A 21,866-nucleotide genomic window follows, 5' to 3' on the forward strand; every position below is an offset into this window, starting at 1 on the left:
CAATCAGTATGATTAAAATGAAATCAAGGTATTGTGAATGAAAATGAATCTATATGTAGTTAGTATGATTGAAAACGAAATTAAATGAAAATGATTGTGATTGAAAAATGGATCTATGTGTAGATCTTATGAATGATTAATCTAAATTTTTCTTTTTGCTTGTATTGAGTATGTTATGAAATTTTGTTTTTACTACGTACATGAGTAGTTGTTGATGCAGGTGCAAGAATGTCTCTAAGGATTTAGGATTTTATTTTAAGCTTTGTATTGTAAATATTTGTATTTATATAAGTTCAAATCATGTTTGAAAAACTCCAAGCTTGTAACGAACCCTGTAGAACCTGTATTGTAATAGTTAGATCTATTTTAGAGGTGTTGCCCAGATTTGAATAAATTTGGAAAAATGTATCTAGAAGAGAAACAAGAATAAAATTTGGGACTAATTGGGAATGAAGATATATGCTTAATATTTTGAAACAAGATAAATGAAACATTTGATAATTGTAAAAAGAAATATCATGAGGCAGATTTTGAATATTATTTTGTGTGAGAAAAGGAAGATTATAAAAGAGACTTCAGAGGAAGAAAGAAGGGAACTTCTGGATCGTGTTTAAAAAGTATAAAATTTTATGTGTGTTGAGTGTCCAATGATTATATATGAACAGAGGTACAATATCAATATGATTTGTATACTTCTGAAGGATTTGAAGGTTATCTTGAGAATTGATTGATTATTTATTAATTATATCCTTATAGACTATGGCCAGAAGAAATTGATTTCCCCTAAATTAGAAAGAAAGCAAGTCATTTCAGCTCAACAATTTGAAAGGGAAGTACAAGTAGGTGCAAAATGTTTTATGTTTTTTGCTTATGATATAGATGCTGATAACTCACAAAAAGATATGTTTGTAGTTCAGGAGTTTATGAAGGTATTTCCTGATGAGACTTCCACCTAAAGGAGAGGTAGAGTTTGCAATAGATCTAATTCTCGAAGGAAGTCTTGTGTCTGTTGCTTCATACAAAATGACATTAATTAGCTAAGTTGAAGAAGTAGTTAGAAAATTTATTGGAGAAATAATTTATTTGATCTAGCGTTTCTCTAATGGAAACTCTAGTGTTATTAGTGAAGAAGAATGATAATTCATCTTGTAGATGCGTAGATTACGCATATAGATATGGTCAATATTAGATTAAATCAATATTAGATCGTATGAATGTAAGTTTCAAATGATACTATTGAGTTAAATATTTTTGAGTTAAATATTTTTGGAATTAATGTTTGATGATTCATAAAATTTATGTTTTCTTTTAGATAAAAGTAAGTTAGAAATGAGAGTAAACAATTCTTCAAGCATTTAAACCTAATAAAGAATTAAATTTTAGTATTTATTTTGTAAAGAAACTATTTTTTAGTTTTGAATGTAATATAGTTTAGATTTAAGTAAATATTTGAAGAATATATATTAGAACCTCTTTATTCTTGCAGGATATAAATTATATTCATACATGTAAAGCATATAACAGATCATAATAGTATAGTTTTACAATTTTGATTCGTTTCGGATATACCAACATCAAATTAAATTGAGCTACACAATTTAACAAAAGAAAATGAGTCCAATTATTGTATTTTTTTAAAAAAAGTTTGTTTTTGGATTTTAATTATTTTTGGACCAGTTTGAATTTAAACACTCCTATTAGAATAAATTAAAGTAATAAAAAATATTTTATAAATATTAAAATCACTTCAAGTTAGAGATATAAGATTAGAAGTTAACAAATTAATATATTATATATTGAATATTAATACTTTCATTAAAATAATACTGTTTATTATTCCTGTATTAACTATTTCCATCCCACCCTTTCATCTTCTTTCTTGAATGATAGGGTATAAATGCAAAACCCTCTTTTACAAATATGACCCCAAATAAACTCATTATTCTCATATTTGGCGTCGTTGCTGCATTCTGTAAAAAACCCTGCTTCGTGCCATTGAAATAAAGTGAAGATTTCTCTCTCTCTCTCTCTTCGTATTCCATCTTCGTCACCACTCGCACTATGCAATCCCAAATTCTTCTTGATTCTACAACCCGTAAGGTATATTCCTTTCTTCGTTTCTCTTTAATTCAGATTGCCTCAATCCACTTTTTGTTAGCTTATGTTGCTTCTTGTTACATTCATAGCATTGCCCTCTTTCACCCCCTCAATTTTTTCTTGAAGCGGAGGAAAATTCAGCTGAAAAATAGCATTTTTACTAATGGGGTTGGCACAAATTGTTGGTGCCCCTTCCCCGCTTCATCATTTTCCTTCCCGGCGCCCCCCTCCCTTTACTTTTGTTCCTGCTTGTTGGACCTGATGGAAAATCTAAGGAATTATTAAGAATAGAGGGTGTTTAGTTTGTTAGTGTTTTCATTTTTTTTTTTCATTTTGATGATAAAAATTTATGATTTTTCTATACCTTGTGTTTTCTTTTGCAGTGATTTGTGGTGGAGCCTAGGTTTCTGGGCTTGTTTTTCGGAATCTTGTGAAGTTTTGGATTTGGGGGGGTGTTGGTTGAGTAGAGTGGGTGAATTGGATTGGACTAATTGGTTGAAGTTTGGTGCAAGTGAGTTGAGATGAGTGTGGTGGGGTTTGACATTGGTAATGAGAACTGTGTCATTGCTGTAGTTAGGGAACGTGGGATTGATGTTTTGTTGAATTATGAATCCAAACGCGAAACCCCAGCTGTGGTCTGCTTTAACGAGAAGCAGCGGCTTTTGGGATCTGCTGGTGCTGCTTCGGCTATGATGCATATCAAATCCACTATATCACAAATAAAGAGACTAATAGGAAGGAAATTTGCAGATCCTGATGTGGATAAAGAGCTGAAAATGCTCCCTCTTGAAACTTCGGAGAGTCCAGATGGAGGCATTTTGATTCACTTGAAGTACTTGGGGGAGATTCATGTATTTACGCCTGTTCAAATAATGTCCATGCTCTTTGCTCACTTGAAGACTATGACTGAAAAAGATTTGGAGATGCCCATTTCAGATTGTGTTATTGGGATCCCATCATACTTTACGGACTTGCAGAGACGGGCATATCTTGATGCAGCTAAAATTGCAGGGTTGAAACCTCTGAGATTGATCCATGATTGTACTGCAACTGCCCTTAGTTATGGAATGTACAAAACAGATTTTACCAGTACAGGTCCGGTTTATGTTGCATTTATTGACGTTGGTCATTGTGACACACAGGTCTCTATTGCATCATTTGAGTTTGGGAAAATGAAGATACTTTCACAGGCATCTGACAGGAGCTTAGGGGGAAGGAACTTTGATGAAGTTATTTTTAGTCATTTTGCAGCAAAATTCAAGCAAGAGTACCACATTGATGTGTATTCTAATCCCAAGGCGTGCTTTAGGCTACGTGCAGCATGTGAGAAATTGAAGAAAGTTTTGAGTGCAAATCTAGAGGCACCGCTAAATATCGAGTGCTTGATGGATGAGAAGGATGTTAAGGGCCTTATCTCAAGGGAAGAATTTGAAAAGCTCGCATCAGGATTATTAGAAAGAGTTTCTATTCCTTGCCTCAGAGCATTAACGGATGCAAACTTGACAGCGGAGAAGATTTCTTCTGTAGAGCTAGTTGGTTCGGGTTCTAGGATTCCAGCTATAAGTACAATACTAATTTCCTTATTCAAGAGAGAACCCAGTCGACAGCTGAATGCAAGTGAGTGTGTAGCTCGTGGTTGTGCTCTACAGTGTGCAATGCTCAGTCCTGTTTACCGTGTGAGAGAATACGAGGTTTGTATACACATTTTTTCAAATCTATCCTCATCCTATCGTTATGTTATGTATTGCTGATTAGAATTGATTTTATGGATTCTAAGAAATGTAGTAATTGTGAACGAATCAAGTTATTAGCTAGATTTATTCTAAGAAAGTTTAGTTTCTGCCTTTTGCTTGTTTTCCGTAGTTCCATTTTTCTCCTTTTCTGATTTAAAATGACACTTCCATTACTTCAATTTCTCAAAAGTATAGAGTTAGCCTCTATTTGTTGTATTGTTCTGTATATGATTAATGTGATTTCTCATGTTTTTTCAGGTTCAGGATGTTATTCCCTTTTCTATTGGACTTTCATCAGATGAAGGCCCAATTGCTGTGATATCAAATGGTGTACTTTTCCCAAAAGGCCAACCCTTTCCAAGTGTTAAAGTCATAGCCTTTCAGCGAAGTAATTTGTTTCATTTGGAAGCGTTCTATGTTAATCCAGATGAACTACCACCTGGGACATCTCCTAAAATTAGTTGTGTCACGGTATACCACTTTAGAACATTCTGCTTGTGTAAATCGGTTTAAATTATTTTGTTTCGTGCTCATTTTTATTTATTTTATATTTTCTCCTAAACCACACTCTTTGGGAGTAGTTATCATCCCCACTCTTCTGCTTTTCCTGTGTGCTTAATGCTCTAAAATTTTGGGGTGAGATCTTTGTTTTTTTTTTTTTGGGGGGGGGGGGGGGGGTGGGGGGGGTAATTCTATGTAAACTTTTAAATGATCTTTGTTTTAGTTTTTTGGGTACTCAATAATTCATAGATATGTTTTAAATTTAAATTTCATAGTGGTTATTTATCATTACCACAATCAATACTTTTTTGTGGGAGCTGTAGTATTCCAATATTTTGCAGTTGTTAATGCAATATATGCAAGTATCTCCAAACGTTTTGTGTGACTGCTGTCAGTTATTGTTTTGAAGTGAAAAAAGTTACTTTAATGGATCCAGAGCTATTGTAATAGACCCTCACCCTATTTCCTAATGAGAGATAGACTTCGTTACCAAATGACCTGTGACTGTGACTTTGTCCTGACATAAAAGGAAACCATAGTTTGTTGTAATGTAAACCTAATTAGATTTAACAATACGAAAGTGGGATCAGTTTTCTGTGGATAAGCATACACTTGATTAAATCATTGTTAGGAAAACGAGGAAGTGTATGTGGTAGATCTAGCATCATTCCATGTGCTGGTAATTCAGCATGCATTATCTGCATGCCCTAACCTTGAGATATGCTTATGCATTTGATCAACGCTTCATTTCAGATTGGCCCTTTCCATGGATCCCATGGTAGTAAGAGCAGAGTTAAAGTTAGAGTTTCACTTGATCTGCATGGAATTCTCAATATTGAATCAGCTACAGTAAGTAAGAAGCCTCTTTTATCTTTCCATATTTTGTTATTTGTTTTTCTAAGAGATCTTTGGACATAAACCTTTCTGTGATTCCAGTTGATCAAGAATGACATGGATGATTTGGTTATGGCGGGTGATCATAATTCAAATTCTGATGAAATGGATATTGATCCCATTCCTGAGACAGTTACCAATGGGTTTGAAGATATTACCAATAAGAAGTTGGAATCTCCATACAGTTCTGTAAGTACTCATGTTTTCCCCCCTCATTGTTTCTCACTTTTTTTTAACTTACTGGGGAATCTCTGATGTTAGAGTTTTCTAGTAATTTTATCCTTTGATTTGAGCATGGAATTTTATAGGTAAAATGTAAGAGGCAATTTTATCATGAATTGTTGGTGTTTGGAGTAAATATCATAGCTTTTTACAGGTTGTTGTGATTGTGGTGATAATTAATTATGATTGCAGATATGATTTATTTCAGTGTTTGGATTAAGTTAAAATATTTCGATAATACCTTTTTTACAGGTCGATGGTATAAGAAAAGATAAGGGTACCAGACGGGTTGATGTGCCAGTGAATGAGAATATCTATGGTGGAATGACAAAGGCAGAAATTTCAGAAGCTCGTGAAAAAGAACTCCAGTTGGCCCAACAGGACATAATTATAGAGCAAACCAAAGAAAAGAAGAATAGTTTGGAGTCTTATGTCTATGATATGAGGAGTAAGGTACAGATTCAATGTCTCAACAATTTGTTCCTTTTTTAAAGAATTGGAGGCTTAACTTTTTTAGAGTTAATTAAAAGTCTTAAGTGTCACATTGAGAAACTTTATAGCTTGTAGTTATTGAAAATTGATTTTCATGTCTATCTGTGGTGATTCATTTGTAAATGTAAGGCTAAAATTAGTTTCTGGGTGGTCTTATCTGCACAGGGTCGGAAATACCAAATCTGGATCCCTTTCAATGGATCTGGCATTTGAAGATTATGTTTTTGGTTTATTTTCCTTTGTGAGCTGAAATTTAAATTTATTTGCATATTTAAATAGCTCTTCCACACATATCGAAGCTTTGCGAGTGAACACGAGAGGGATGACATATCTAGGAGTCTTCAAGAGACTGAGGAATGGCTTTATGAGGATGGTGTTGATGAAACTGAGAATGCTTATTCTTCAAAACTGGAAGATCTGAAAAAGGTTATTTTTCCTCTTTTTTTCTATCACTGAATCCCTTTTCGGGCTTATTGTTTACAATCTGTGTCATCTTGTAGCTGGTAGATCCAATTGAGAATCGTTTCAAAGATGAAAAAGAAAGAGTGCAAGCTAAAGAGGATTTATCGAAGTGCATTTTAAAGCATCGGACATCTGCAGAATCCCTTCCACCCCAGGATAAAGAACTGGTACAGTGAAAATTAGGCTAGTATATTCTATTGTGATTAGATGATGATTTTATTGTTTAGATCAGCTTTCAAGTGATGATTTTATTGTTTCAGATCATCAACGAGTGCAATAAAGCAGAGCAGTGGTTGAAAGAGAAGATCCAGCAACAAGAATCCTTTCCTAAGAATACTGACCCAATATTATGGTCAAGTGATATTAAGAGCAAGACAGAAGAGTTTAACCTGTATGATTTCTGTTTTCCTTTTCAGAACTGTATAGTTATAGTTTTCATAGTCCATGGGACACAAAACTTAAAAAGAAGAGTCTGGGAATAAGTATTCATTAAATTGTAGTACTATTAGGCAACCAAATATTTTGATTCATGTAATAAAGTTCCTCATAGTTAATAGATTTCATTGCAAATAATATTGTTATGATAATTCTGAGCTAGGACAAAACTTAGATACAGTCCTTTTAATGTTTTTCTACATCAAATTAGAGTTTTTACCTTAGTAATCTGTGTTAACATTTAATCAAAATATTTATTAGGCAGATTATTGAGGTGAATTTAATTTTGATAGAAGAAGAACACAAATGCCTAAGTAACTACATCTAAGTTTTGTCCTTTGGATGATACACTAGCTTGTGCATAACATTGTTCAGATGGTCTTACAAACATGTTTGTCTTTTTCCTTCTGATTTTATCTCAGCATTAACAAATGTCCCATTTTGATGGTTTCTAGAACATGCCAACACATATTGGGATCCAAGACTTCTCCATCTCCAGAAGATAAAGACATGCCAGATTCGTTCAATGATCCATGAATACATTGAGATTATTATACCACATGAGCTGAAGAGCCAAGTTTTCATTACTGATACCATCTGACAAATATAGCAAAAAAATTCCTTGCATTTCTGTTTTGCAGCGTTTTGTATTTTGATAATTTTTCTAATCTATTATGATATGATATAGTTCTTCAAATGAATCAAATAGATTCCACTTTAAGGGATAAAAATGTGTGGAGTATTAGTGGCCCTTGTTCATCCATTGTGCTCAAAGAAATTCTTACAAAATTGATTGGTCAGCCTCTGTTGATGTTGGAGTTTGTTGTGAAACTCTTTTAGCATATAATAAGTTGTTATGCGGCTTCATGATATTCTATGAAATTAAATCATTATGTTTAATATTAGGCTGGTCACATTTTTCATGATACTCTCTTTTTTAATTTATCAATTTTTCTTTATATGGTGTTCTTCTATGAGGATTGTTATGTTCAATAGTGTTGTGTAACATTAGAGTTATTGATTTGTTATATTATTGATGTATTATAGTTTAGACTCACTTAGTCACATTAGGAAGAATTTGACTTGAATTACATATTACTTCCAAATTCTTTTTAGTACTAAACAAACTAAGAGATGGCAAATGCTAACTAGTGCATCAATAATGGTTAAATAAATTGAAGTTATGTGTACAAGATTAGGGAGAAATCAAGTTATTTTTGTCCATAATTAACTTTAAACAGTTATTCATTAATCTAATAGTTAGGTTGAGATATTTTTAGAATGATTGGATTAAAGAAAATGAAAAGTTAAAAATTAGAATTAAGAATAGGCTTAATTAAATTTTAAGTTGCTTCTAGATTTGGGTGCTTTTAATTAAATCCCTGTTAAGTTTTTTGATCAATGTAGTATTCAAAGTTTTATATTTTTTAATAAAATTTCTGTTGTAAAATAAATCATTTTTGTTAATTTTATTAAAATTGTGTTTGATAATAATAATAGTTATTGCTTAGTGTAGGTAATTACATGGAAGGTATTGAACATGACCATCTCATTATATTTTAAATTAAAGCAAGTCGCCTTGTTACTTTATATTAGTTAATATTGTTTTATATTAATCATGTTTACAAGTAAATAAGATAGTTAAGATGACTAAATAAGATAACAATCGTATAATCGAATTAATGAAAATAATTAAATTATAGGACTCAATTGAAAAATATAAAAATTAGAAATACTCAATAAACTAAAAAAATTTAGTAGAGATTTTATTAAAAATACTCATTAAATAAACCTTTAGAATAATTTTTATAAAATTAAATATTTTCATTTTTTATTAATATTTAATTTTTCTATCAATTACATTATTTGTAAACATAACTCAAATAATTTGAATTTTTCAAAAATTAAAAATGTTAAATATACTGTTTGAATTTCTTTATTATCATTACAATACTTTTATGAAAAATAAATTAAAATAAAATGAGTTTAGTAATGTTTTATTGTAAATGTATAATTTTAAATAGATGACATTACTTTTTAAAAAATATTTTACAATTTTTTCCTAAAAAGTATTTTTAAGTAAAATCGGAAATTTGACAAATATTGATATTTTCCAATATTTTGAAAGTCTTTTCATCCAAGGAAAAGAACATTTACCCTTCTAAATTGTATTTCTTTTACAAACAGACGTCCAAAACTTTAATTTTGTTTGAATTGATTCTCAAATTTCATCTTATCTATTTATAAAAACTCCCAACTTTAATTTCATTCCTATGGATTCTTAATTTTTTGTACAGACAACTAAATAATTTTTCCTAACATAACTACAATGACATATCAAATAGTACTCAATTATATTAATCATTAATATACTTCAAATAAAATTAATTTAATTAAAATTATCGTACTAAAATTGTAATTTTATTATTATTCTAAAAACGGAAAATATTTATTGTACTAAACTATTATTTATCTTTAATACAATAATGCTAGATGAATTATGATTTCAAACTCTACATTAATCTTGTTACTATCTTCCACAATCTCTCCTATCACTGATTCTCTTCTTAGAAGTATTTTTACAAAACTTGAAAAAAGAGAATGATTTTGTTTTGAAGATGGTTGAATAATCTATTATTTGAAACCTATGATAACAAAATAGATTTAAGAATACCACTCCCTCAAGTCATCTGTTATTGTAACATTTATTTCAAATAATAAGGTCTCAATTACAATATTATATAATCTAAAATAATTCTTTATTAGATAAACTTTTAATCATTTAAAAATTATCTTAGACATAGTTTCTCAAAACAATTATTAAAAAATTTACAAATTTATGATATATGATCGTCATGTAAAATAACATATACATAATGCATACAATTATGCACATCATAAGGATCTTTCAATTATGATTCTCACACATAATATTCAATTATAATAGAGATAGATACTTACCTTGATCCATGAGAGTCCCTATGTGAACAATTTTTTTAATCTCCTTTTCTCAATCTATCTCTTGCTATTCCTTTCTTTTCACGTTCTTTCTTGATGATTAACTGTGAACAACTTTCTTTGTAGAGATAGAACCTGTTTCTATTAGTGAATGAATGTTCTACTTTCTTGTGGCATAAACGTTTGAAACATATTTCCAAAGAAGGGATGGAAAGATGAGTAAAGAATGAAATACTTCCAAATTTAGATTTTACTAATCTGAATGTATGTGTGGATTGTATTAAAGGCAAACAAACAAAACACACAAAGAAGAGAGCCACAAGAAGCACTCAACTTCTTGAAATTATACACATTGATATGTGTAAACCTTTTGATGTAAATTCTTTCAACAATAAGAGGTATTTTATCACCTTTATTGATGATTTTTCACGTTAAGGTTATGTCTATTTACTGCATGAAAAATATCAAGTAGTGCATGCTTTGGAAGTTTATATAAATAAAGTGGAAAGGCAATTAGTCAAAAAGGTGAAAATTGTCAGGTCAGATAGAGGTGGTGAATATTATGGAAAGTATGATGAAAGTGGACAACACCCTGGTTCATTTGCTAAGTTTCTTGAGAAACGTGGTATTTATGCTTAATACACAATGCCAAGAAACCACAACAAAATGGTGTGTCAAAAAGTCGTAATCCAACCTTAATGGATATCGTTAGGAGTATGTTAAGTAATTCATCTTTACATGTATCATTATGGATGTATTTTTTAAAAACTGCCATGTTCTGTTGAATAGGTGATGCAAACCACCTCGACAAGCAGATAACTAAGGATACAACAGATATTTCAAAATTATGTCAATCATCACATCATACAAGACCAGGCCCCACCAAACATTAGAAAGACCTCAACAGAAAAAGAACTGAAAATAGGTCGGAGCATTAGATGTTCTTTCTTCTGGTTTTTTTACAAGACAAGTTTATGTAAATAATTTTGGCTCTTTTTGGGGGTCCAAATAGAAGAATAAGCTAGAGTAGGGTGTGCTTAGTAATTTGGGCTTATGCCAAGCCCACCTTTCAAAACATGTGCACCTAGATTTAGGGTTTCTTTGACCTACCTTCTAGAAGGTTTTTCATAAATGATGCCCCTACCCTTCTCACTCTTGCTCCCCAAGTCACTCTCTCCTATATAAAGGGTGTCTTGCCTCATGTATTTTTACATTAAATTTTGAATAGAAAAGAAACTTTGTTAGAGTGTTTAGTGAGTTGAGTCTCCTATTATCTTTGTCTCTTATCTTGAGTGCACAACACCTCAAGTGGCAGCTCTTCAGCACCCATCTTGGAGTCTCCTTCCCCTCCAAGTGTCGTGACCACACCTTCATCATCTTAGGCTTCTCTTTTCTTTCATGTTTTTATTTTTCATTCCTTTATGTTCTTGTGTTCATCTTTGTCCATTATTTTTCCATCTTCTTTCTTTCCCTTATATACTTTTTAATTTTGCACCTTTTCATCATCACCACCATATAATTGTATTTTTTCTTTGCCCTCTAGAAGTGAACCTTCACACTTAACCACTTGGTTAAGTTTGTGTCCAGTGAGAATCTTCTTTGGGTTTCTCACCATATTTTGCTTAAAATAAAAAACCATAAACAAAGTGAAACCCATAAAATGTGCAATCTTAAAATCAGCTCACAGGATTCCTAGTAAGGCAGTTCAAAAGACACCTTTTGAATTGTGGACAAGTAGGAAACCCAGTTTGAGACACCTGCATGTTTGGGGATGTCAAACAGAAATTAGAATATACAATCCGCAAGAAAAGAAATTGGATGCAAGAACAATCAGTGGATATTTCATTGGTTATCTAGCAAAGTCAAAAGGGTATATGTTTTCCTGTCCTACCCATAAAGAATTGTTGAAACTGAAAATGCATGGTTCATTGAAAATGGTGAAACTAGTGGGACGTGGAGGTTGAGGAAGTTAAAACACAAGTTCCTTTAACTAGTACCTCTACTTCAAGTATTGTTGTTCCTAATGTAGTTGAATCACTTAACGATGAAGAAGAACAACAAATTAATGATCATGAGGTTAACAATGAACCTGTAGTAGAACAACCACAAGAAATAGTATTAAGAAGATCTCAAAGAGAAATAAAGTTTGCTATTTCGAATGATTATGTGGTTTATCTACAAGAGTCAAAAAATGACTTAGGCATTGATAATGACCTAGTTTCCTTTTCAAAAGCCATCAATGGTGATAATTCTGATAAGTGGTTAGATGCCATAAAATATGAGCTTAAATCAATGGCGCACAATGATGTATGGGGTCTTATGGAATTTCCAGAAAAATGTAAGAGAGTTAGGTGTAAATGGGTCTTTAAGACTAAATGTGACTCTCATGACAATATTGAACGTTATAAGGTCCAACTTGTTGCCAAAAAGTTTTACTCAAAAGGACGACATTGTTTGTAAGGAAATATTTTCACCTGTTTTTAAGAAAGATCCTTTAGAATTATCATGGCGTTAGTAGCTCGTTATGATCTTAAGTTGCATAAGATGGATGTTAAAACTGTCTTTTTGAATGGGAATTTAGAAGAGAATGTTTATATGGACCAACCAGTGGGGTTCATTGAAGAAGGAAAGGAATACATCGTGTGTAAACTTAAGAAATCAATATACGGACTTAAACATGCTTTAGACAATGGTATCTTAAGTTCAATGATACTAATGTTTCTTTTGGATTTAAGGAAAACATTGTTGATCGGTGTATATATTTGAAGGTCAGTGGGAGCAAGTTTATATTTCTGATTCTATATGTTGATGATATCTTGCTTGCAACTAATGATCTTAGTCTATTAAGCAAGACTAAGAAGTTTCTCTCTAATAACTTTGAAATGCAAGATATGGGTGAGACATACTATGTGACAGGAATAGAAATATTTTGTGATAGATCATAAGGATTGTTAGGCTTGTCTCAGAAAGCGTGTAAGAGAGAGATTCAAAATGGATAAATGTTCAACATCTCCTATTCCAATACAAAAAGGAGACAAATTTAGTCTCATACAATGTCCCAAGAATGATTTGGAACGAAAACAAATGGAGAATATCCCTTATGCATTTGTTGTTGGGTGTTTGATGTATGCTCAAACATGTACAAGACCAGATATTAGCTTTGCAGTTAGTATGCTTCGTAGATACCAGAGTGATCCAGGATTCGATCATTGGAAAGTTGCAAATAAAGTTTTAAGATACTTACAAGGAACAAAGAATCACATGCTTACGTATAGAAAATTTGATCATCTTGAGGTGATTGGATATACAAATTCAGATTTTGCTGGTTGTATGGATACAAGAAAATCCACATTTGGTTATGTGTATCTTTTATCCGGATGAATGATTTTATGGAAAAGTGCGAAGCAGTCAGTCATTGTTGCATCCACCAAAGAGGTTGAATTTGTGGCATGCTTTGAGGCCACAGTTCAAGCTAATTGGTTGTGGAATTTTATTTCAGAACTTGGAATTGTTGACAATATTGCCAAGTCGCTGAGAATTTATTGTGATAATTTCACAACTACCTTCTTTTCTAAAAACAACAAGTATTCGAAAAGTGTTAAACATATGAAATTGAAATACTTTGTCGTTAAAGAGGAAGTTCACAAACATAGTGTCAATAGAACATATTAACACTGATTTTATGCTTATTGACTCTTTAACAAAAGGGTTACCACCTAAAACATTTAGTGGTCATGTTGAGAATATGAGCATTATGTCTACTTGTGAATGATGAATATTATTATTAATGCTTATTTAACACTCTGAGCTCATTAATATATAAAAGTTTATGAAATCTATGTTTTCAACTTTATGTATATGCATGTAAATTACGGTGTGGAAAACAAATTATGTTATTGTTCATGAAAATGACATTATGTTTGCACCCATTATGGACTTCTCATTATAAAGTCATATTAAGGAGAAAGGATGACATAATAGTACATGGAAGGAAATGTGTTGATTAAATGACATGTAACTGTCATGACTCTTATTATTTATGTATCCTTGATTTGATTTTGTTTGATGATAAAACCAATTTACATAAGGCCTTTCAATGCACATTATGATTTATGTAACTATTAAATCATGAAATTATTATAGCTCATATGTAAATTTATGTCAAGTGGGAGAATGTTAGAAAATTATGTAAATTAATTTTATAATGTGACTCATATGAAATATATTTTGGGCTTTTGGGCCTGAATAGAATGTGATAAGTTATATATATATATATATATATATATATATATATATATTATGATTCCTAATGAAAACCTAATCTGATAGAGATTGGGAAAGAATAGAAATGAGTTCTGTCTCTACAAAGGAAGTTGTTCACGGTTAACCATCAAGAAAGAACGTGAAAAGAAAGGAATTGCAAGAGATAGATTAAGTAAAGGAGATTAAAGAAACAACTCATATAGGAACTCTCATGGATCCATGTAAGTGTTTATCTCTATTATAATTGAATATTATGTGTGAGAATCATAATTGAAAGATCCTTATGATGTGCATAATTGTATGCATTATGTATGTGTTATTTTACATGTGGTATCACAACCTAGTTATTCAAATTTATGATTCTCCATCAAAAATATTTTTCCCAAATCTTAAGAACCCTAACTTTAACATTTCCTCAATTTTAAGAACCCTAATTTTAAAATTATGATTTCATAATTATGAAGAATTAATTGAATAGAATATATCTTTTTTTTCTTTCGCGTTGCACTGCCGAATGAAGCCATTAACTTTTCTTTTGTGCTACCAATAATTTATATGAAAAGTGTAATTACTTGAAAGATATGTAGGTGACTTCCCTGTAATGCTCACGCCCCTCTAATGCTTATATATATATATATATATTATATATAACTTTTGATGTCAATTTTATTTTGAATGAAAGTAAATGCGGTATTATACTGTTAGTATATTTTGTGTGTTAAAAACCCACGTAAAAGTGTGCACTCAAATTAATGTTTTCATTTTATTATTATTTTTATTTTAATTGAGTGCAAGTAAGAATTTTGATGATCACAACAAAACTATTTTAAGACTCGAAAGTAGAATTGTGATTTTGGAATTTATTCAAATGATTTGAGATCTTACTAGAATGATTTTTTTTAATGATTGTTCGTGATGTTAATTTTGGAATTAATTGTATGTTGGATTTGTAATCTCCAAAGTGATTAAATGTTTATGTTTTATTTAATTCCAAATAAATGATAAATTTTATTTCAATTACCTATAGAATGATGCTAAATTATGAATGATTGATTTATAGGTAAATTGAAATTCATTATTATAAGACATTTATGGATCACCCAAAGGTTGCTTAGTTGGTTTTATAATTAACGGATATGACTGTTGGTAATAAGTATGTGTTATTAGTTTTATTTATATATCCAAAGATAATAAACACTCTTAATTAATGCATATGTATAACTGAATAATGTTAATATTATTAATGACATTATGTTTTATGTACTAATGTATCACCCAAAGGAAAACATTAGTGATACAAACCAAGTTAGCAAGGAGATGACCAAGGACCCAAGAGACAAATCACAGTCTTCTCAACAAGCAAGTCAAGACCCCACCAAAAATCTAGTGGAGCTTACCGGAAGAAGAAATAGGCGTAGACCAGAACACCAATTATTCTTTCTTCTAGTCTTCTTAAGAATAAAACATGTTGTAAATAATTTGGGCTCACTTTAGGGGTCAAAATAGCAAAGATGGGCTAGAATAAGGTGCGCCTTTAGCATAATAGGGGGTGTGGATAGCATTTTATCTTGTTCCTAACTCTTTAGGAAGGCATTTTGACCTATTTTCTAGAAGGAGAAGCCTAGGATGCGGGTTTGACTTAGTCAAACCATAAGGCTGCCCATTTTTTTCCTTTTCCCATTCTACCCCTCTTGTTTGTTTTACAAGGCTCCTTCACCTATAAATAGGAGGCATACCCATTGTATTTGAGATGTTGAAATTGAATAGAAAAGTTACTCTGCACAAATATTATTAGAGCTTGAGTGAGTATTGTCTCCTCTTCCTTTTGGTCTTATCTTGATGAGAATGAAACTCTCAAGTGGCGGCCTAGCACTTATATTGGTGGTTTCCACCCATTAAGTGGCGTGACCACCCACCACCATCTCCATAAGTTTCTTCCATTTCCTTCATATTTCCTTTCCATTAATTTTGTCTAGTTTTCTTCTTTATTTTGGCAATTGCATACATGTCACCATACAATGTCTTTTATCTTTGCCTTTGAGAAATGCACATTCACACCTACTTAACCACTTGGTTAGTTAGTGTCCAGTGGGAATTTTCCGAAGGTCATCAACATTAACTCCAAAAAGCTCAATCTTAAAGTAAGTGTCACCTAAATGAAAACATCTAAAAATCAACTCACATCAATTAGTATGCATAAAATGCTTATTATTTGAATTTGTATTGTCTATTAAGTTTATGACTCGAAGTATTAATGTTAAGTATGTGTTAATTGCAATATTTATTTCTGTATCTTTGCATTTGCATGCTCCGTCTATTCCAGTCTTCAATGGTTTGAATTATTTTGATTGGAGTGAACAAGTCCAATTTCACTTAGGTGTATTGGATCTTTAATTTGGCTTTTCAAATTGAGAAACTTGTTGTTACTGATGCTAGTAGCAATGAAGAGGAAGCTTATCAGGGCATGGGAAAAGTCAAACAGACATAGCCTGATGTTTATGCAAATGAGCATAACAAGTAATAATGCAAAAGAATTTAATGCAACTCCACTCTTCCCAAACCTAATAATGCAAAAGAATTTATGAAATTCATGGAAGATCACTCCAAAACTACTGATAAGTCTCTTGTTGGGACATTAATGAGTATCTTAACCACCATGAAATTTGATGGTTCTCGTACTATGAATGAACATGTCATTGAAATGACAAATATTGCAGCAAGACTTAAGTCACTTGGAATGATAGTGGATCAGAACTTTCTTGTGCAGTTCATCTTGAACTCATTACCATCTGAGTATGGTCCTTTCCAAATGAACTATAATACCATGAAAGACAAATGGAATGTTCATGACTTGGACAATATGTTAGTTCAGGAAAAAACCTGACTTAAGAATCAAGGAAACCACTCCATTAATTATGTGAACAATCAAAGACCTGGAAAGAAAGTTTACCAGAAACATGGAAAGGCTAAAGGACCATTAAAGATAAATGAGTCCTCTACTAAACTCTAGAAGAAAAAAGACAAATGTCATTTCTGTGGAAATTTTGGACCTTTCCAAAAGGATTGAAAGAAATGTAAGGCTTGGTTCGAAAAGAAAGGTAAGCATAATGCTTATTATGTGTTTTTGAATTAGTCCTTAACTGAAGTTTCACATAATTCTTGGTGGATTGATTCTGGATGCACAACTCATGTTTCTAATATGATGCAGGGTTTCCTTTCAACCCGAATCATAAAACCAAATGAAAAGTTTGTCTTTCTGGGAAATAGAGTGAAAGTTCCAATGGAAGCTGTCAGGACTTATCGTTTAATCCTTTACACTAGATTTTATTTAGACTTGATGGATACTTTTTATGTACCTAGTATCTAAAGGAATTTAGTTTCTTTGTCTAAACTTGATTTTGTTGAATACTCTTTTAAATTTGGGAATGGTTGTTTCAGTTTTATATAAGCGTACTTGTTTGATTAGATCTGATACTCTTTATGATGGTTTATATAAATTGAATCTTGATAATTTATATGTTGAAACTCTTATGACCTCGCATCATAATGTTGGCACTAAATGTAGTTTAGTGAATGAATGTTATGTTATGTTTTATTGTGGCATAAACGTTTGGGACATATTACCAAAGAAGTATTTCATTTAGATCAGTAAAATCTAAATTTGGAAGTATTTCATTCTTTACTAATCTCTCCATCCTTTTTTTGGTAATATGACATAAACGTTTAAGCCCCAAGAAAGCATAACATTCATTCACTAAACTACGTTTAATGTCAACATTATGATGCAAGGTCATAAGAGTTTCAGCGTATAAATAATCAAGATTCAGTTTGTATAAACCATCATAGATCCAATCAAACAAGTACACTTATACAAACTGAAATAACCATTCCCAAATTTAAAAGAGTATCTAGCAACATCAAGTTTAGACAAAGAAACTAAATTCCTAGAGATACTAGGTACATAAAAAGTATCCATCAAGTCTAAATAAAATCCAGTGTCAAAGATTAAACAATAAGTCCCGACAACTTCCACTGCAACCTTCATTCTATTCCCCGAAAAGACAAACTTTTCATTTGGTTTTATGATTCGGGTTGAAAGGAAACCCTGCATCATATTAGAAACATGACTTGTGCATCCAGAATCAATCCACCAAGAATTATGTGGAACTTCAGTTAAGGACTGACTCAAAACATACCTAATAAGTATTATGCTTACCTTTCTTTTCGAACCAAGCCTTACGTTTCTGAAAATCCTTTCGGAAATGTCCAGATTTCCCACAAAAATGACATTTGTCATTTTTCTTCAAGAGTTTAGTAGAGGACTCATTTATCTTTAATGGTCTTTTAGCCTCTCCATGTTTCTAGTAAACTTTCTTTCGAGGTCTTTGATTGTTCTCATAATTCATGGAGTGGTTTCCTTGATTCGTAAGTCTGGTCTTTTCCTGAACTAGCATATTGTCCAAGTCATGAACATTCCATTTGTCTTTCATCGTATTATAGTTCATTTGTAAAGGACCATACTCAGACGGTAATGAGTTCAAGATGAACTGCACAAGAAAGTTCTGATCCACTATCATTCCAAATGACTTAAGTCTTGCTGCAATATTTATCATTTCAATGACATGTTCATTCATAGTACGAGAACCATCAAATTTCATGGTGGTTAAGGTACTCATTAATGTCCCAGCAAGAGACTTATCAGCAGTTTAGGAGCGCTCTTCCACAAATTTCATAAATTCTTTTGCATTATCAGTATTGGGAAGAGCGGAGTTAGTATTACTTGTTATTCTCATTCGCATAAACATCATACTAAGTTTGTTTGACTTTTCTCAAGCCCTATGATGAGCTTTCTTTTCATTGCTACTAGCATCAATAACAACAACATGTTTCTCAATTTGAAAAGTCAAATCAAGATCCAATACACCTAAGTGAAAGTGGACTTGTTCACTCCAATTAAAAAAATTTAAATCATTCAAGACTGGAACAGACGAAGCATGTGAATGCAAAGATATAGGAATACATACTGCAATTAACACATACTTAACATTAATATTGAGTCATAAACTTAACAAACAATAGAATTTCAAATAATAAGCATTCTATTCATACTAATGTTTTCCTTTGGGTGATACATTAGTACACAAAACATAATGTCACTAATACTATTAACATTATTCAGTAATACATATGCATTAATTAGGAGTATTTATTATCTTTGGATATATAAATAAAACTGATAATGCATACTTATTACCAACAGTCATATCCATTAATTATAAGAATAACTAATCAACCTTTGGGTGATCCATAAATATCTTATAATAATGAATTTCAATTTATCTAAAAATCAACCATTCATAATTTAGCATCATTCTATAGGTAATTGAAATAAAATTTATCAATTTTTTGGAATTAAATAAAACATAAACATTTGATCACTTTGGTGATTACAAATCCAAAATACAATTAATTCCAAAATTAATATCGCGAACGTTCATTAAAAAAAATCATTCTAGTAAGATCTCAAATCATTTGAATAAATTTTGAAATCACAATTCTACTTTCGAATCTTAAAACAATTTTGATGTGATCATCAAAATCCTTACTTGCACTCAATTAAAATAATAATAAAAAATAAAAACATTAATTTGAATGCACACTTTTACGTGAGTTTTTAACACACAAAATATACTAATAGTGTGCAATGTCGCATCTACTTTCATTAAAAACAAAACAAATTACATCAAAAGCTACATATAATCACTTTGCAAAAATGGTTGAAAAGGTGTTTGACTTTCATCAAAATAGTATTGGTGATAATATGGTTGCTATTGAGGTTGCTCATAAGACTACTAACAATATGGATTAAAATGTTGAGGCTGCTTAAATCATAATGAATATCATAATTGTAAATTTCTTTAGCTAATTTTCGTTCCATTTTGGAATTGAAAACAAAGGAGATATGGAATGGATACCAACACCTATTAAACGCCACAAAGCAAACCTTTTTTTTTTAATTGAAAAGTAAACCAAGTCAACTCCCAAGAAAGAGAGGTGTGTCACATGTGGACAAACTAAAAACCAAGTTTTTCCTAACAAGAGTCTTCCTAATTGCTTTCAATTTAAAGAAACAAAATCAAAAAGTAGCAACTGAAGTGTCTACTCTAAATGCAAAATCCTAAAAAAAACTAATGCAAATGCTACACTTAATGCTTAAAAAAATAAGAAAAAATATAAAAATAAATAAAGAAAGAAAATAAATACAACAACAAAAAAATAAAAATAAATAAAGAATGGCAGGAAAAAAAACTAAAAACAAAAAAGATATAAAATAAAGGCAAAACAAAATAAGATAAAGATAAAATATATAAAGAAATAAAATCAAAACAATATAAAGATAATAGATATAAGGAGATAAAATAAAATAAAAACAAGATAAAGATAAGAGATATTAGGAGATAAAATAAAATAAGAAAAAAATATCCTAAATATTATATTTTTTTTGTTTATTTTTTTTAAGGCTATACTAAATAAATAAAAACTAATAAGAAGAAAACACAAGTTAAATATGCAAAAAATAAAATTAGGAAAATAAAAAAATTATATAAATAAAAAAAAAAAACTGATAACCAAAATCAAATTGGATTCCCTGACGACGACACCAAATTTGATAGTTGTCGTTTTGAGTTAAAATGATTCCAACATAGACTTGTGTAACACTAGAGAGATAATAATATAATTGTGATAAGATAACACCAAGTCGTCTCCCAACGAATCCAATAGTAAAATCAATAAATCCGTGTTTAGAATCTATCTACAAGCAATAAAATAAAAGTTAACGATAACAATAATAATAAAAAAAGGTTGAGATACTTGTGCAGAAAATATAAAAGAGATTAAAACAGAAAATATAAAGTGGTTGATCGATCCCCAAGTTCTTCCACAATTCTTCATAGGTTCTCTAAAGATTAATCATTTCTCAATCCTCCAACTGAGCTAAATCAGATTGAACTTATGCTCCAATGTTATATACTCCATGAGGATGTTTATATCCTCTCTCTTGAAAGAAATTAATTAGAATAATGTGAACTTACTAAGAAGCCAAAGTATAAGATAAGGAAGACTCTCAATCATACGTTCAAATACAACCTCTCACAAAAACTAGTTTTTCAGGGGCTTAGAATATTAAAACAACTACTCTAGGGAATTAAAAAACGAAATTTTTATTAACCAAAACCCCTCAGAACTCAATGGGAAATTACAAAGAAAACAACCAAAAGGGTTTAGCCTTCCATGCAGAAGCATAACCAAAGAATTACAAAGAAGAAGAAAAACTAAGAAAATCCTATGAAGCTCCCTCCCTTCTTCTTGATGCTTGTGTCCTTTTATAGGTTTTTCTTCTCCAAGGATCTTAGGAAAATATTGCAGTTTAGATTTTGTTAACAGTTTTCCAACTTTCCTAAATTCTTGTATTTTGCATAAGATTTGCTTCTAATTTTGTTTCTGAGATATTGTAGATTTTATTTTCTCTTTCCTCTCCTCAGAATTTGTTTTGTGTTTTAATTCAAGAATTACAAAGGTAGACGCTTCCTTGAAACCATTTGCTCTAAAAACACAAAATTAGCAAAAATAATAGTTAAGGCCCAAATAAACCTAATTAAAATATTAATTAAAACAATGAATTTATTTATTATTATAGTTCAATAATCCATTATTAAGGTCATTGAGTGTGAATAAATATATGTTTACCAAAGTACCTATGTGAGCAGTTTCTTTAATCTTATTTTATTAATCTATCTCTTGCAAAAA

At 30.9% G+C, this 21,866-nt stretch overlaps 2 protein-coding genes across 2 annotated transcripts; both read left to right on the forward strand.

Moving 5' to 3' along the window:
• The first annotated feature begins 1,881 nt into the window (after positions 1–1,881).
• Positions 1,882–7,736, forward strand: LOC137831214 (heat shock 70 kDa protein 16). Its single transcript, XM_068638805.1, has 10 exons — positions 1,882–2,100; positions 2,481–3,788; positions 4,089–4,301; positions 5,085–5,180; positions 5,268–5,414; positions 5,700–5,900; positions 6,219–6,365; positions 6,440–6,568; positions 6,662–6,792; positions 7,292–7,736. Exons 2-10 carry the CDS (start codon positions 2,619–2,621, stop codon positions 7,371–7,373), a joined length of 2,316 nt encoding a protein of 771 aa, XP_068494906.1. The 5' UTR covers positions 1,882–2,100; positions 2,481–2,618; the 3' UTR covers positions 7,374–7,736.
• A 5,049-nt stretch (positions 7,737–12,785) lies between these two features.
• Positions 12,786–13,175, forward strand: LOC137833438 (secreted RxLR effector protein 161-like). Its single transcript, XM_068641790.1, has one exon. The coding sequence runs from the start codon at positions 12,786–12,788 to the stop codon at positions 13,173–13,175; it is 390 nt and encodes a 129-aa protein (XP_068497891.1).
• Positions 13,176–21,866: the final 8,691 nt, after the last annotated feature.

This window comes from Phaseolus vulgaris, chromosome 6, assembly GCF_000499845.2.
Source record: "Phaseolus vulgaris cultivar G19833 chromosome 6, P. vulgaris v2.0, whole genome shotgun sequence".
NCBI classification, from domain to species: Eukaryota; Viridiplantae; Streptophyta; class Magnoliopsida; order Fabales; family Fabaceae; genus Phaseolus; species Phaseolus vulgaris.

Excerpts from the sequence above, each read along its gene's own strand:
- LOC137833438 (XM_068641790.1), top strand. The coding sequence starts at position 12,786 with ATGGATAAATGTTCAACATCTCCTATTCCAATACAAAAAGGAGACAAA.
- LOC137831214 (XM_068638805.1), top strand. The coding sequence starts at position 2,619 with ATGAGTGTGGTGGGGTTTGACATTGGTAATGAGAACTGTGTCATTGCT. Across the intron at positions 5,181-5,267 it reads TCAATATTGAATCAGCTACA|TTGATCAAGAATGACATGGA; the intron begins GTAAGTAAGAAG and ends CTGTGATTCCAG. Across the intron at positions 5,415-5,699 it reads TGGAATCTCCATACAGTTCT|GTCGATGGTATAAGAAAAGA; the intron begins GTAAGTACTCAT and ends CCTTTTTTACAG.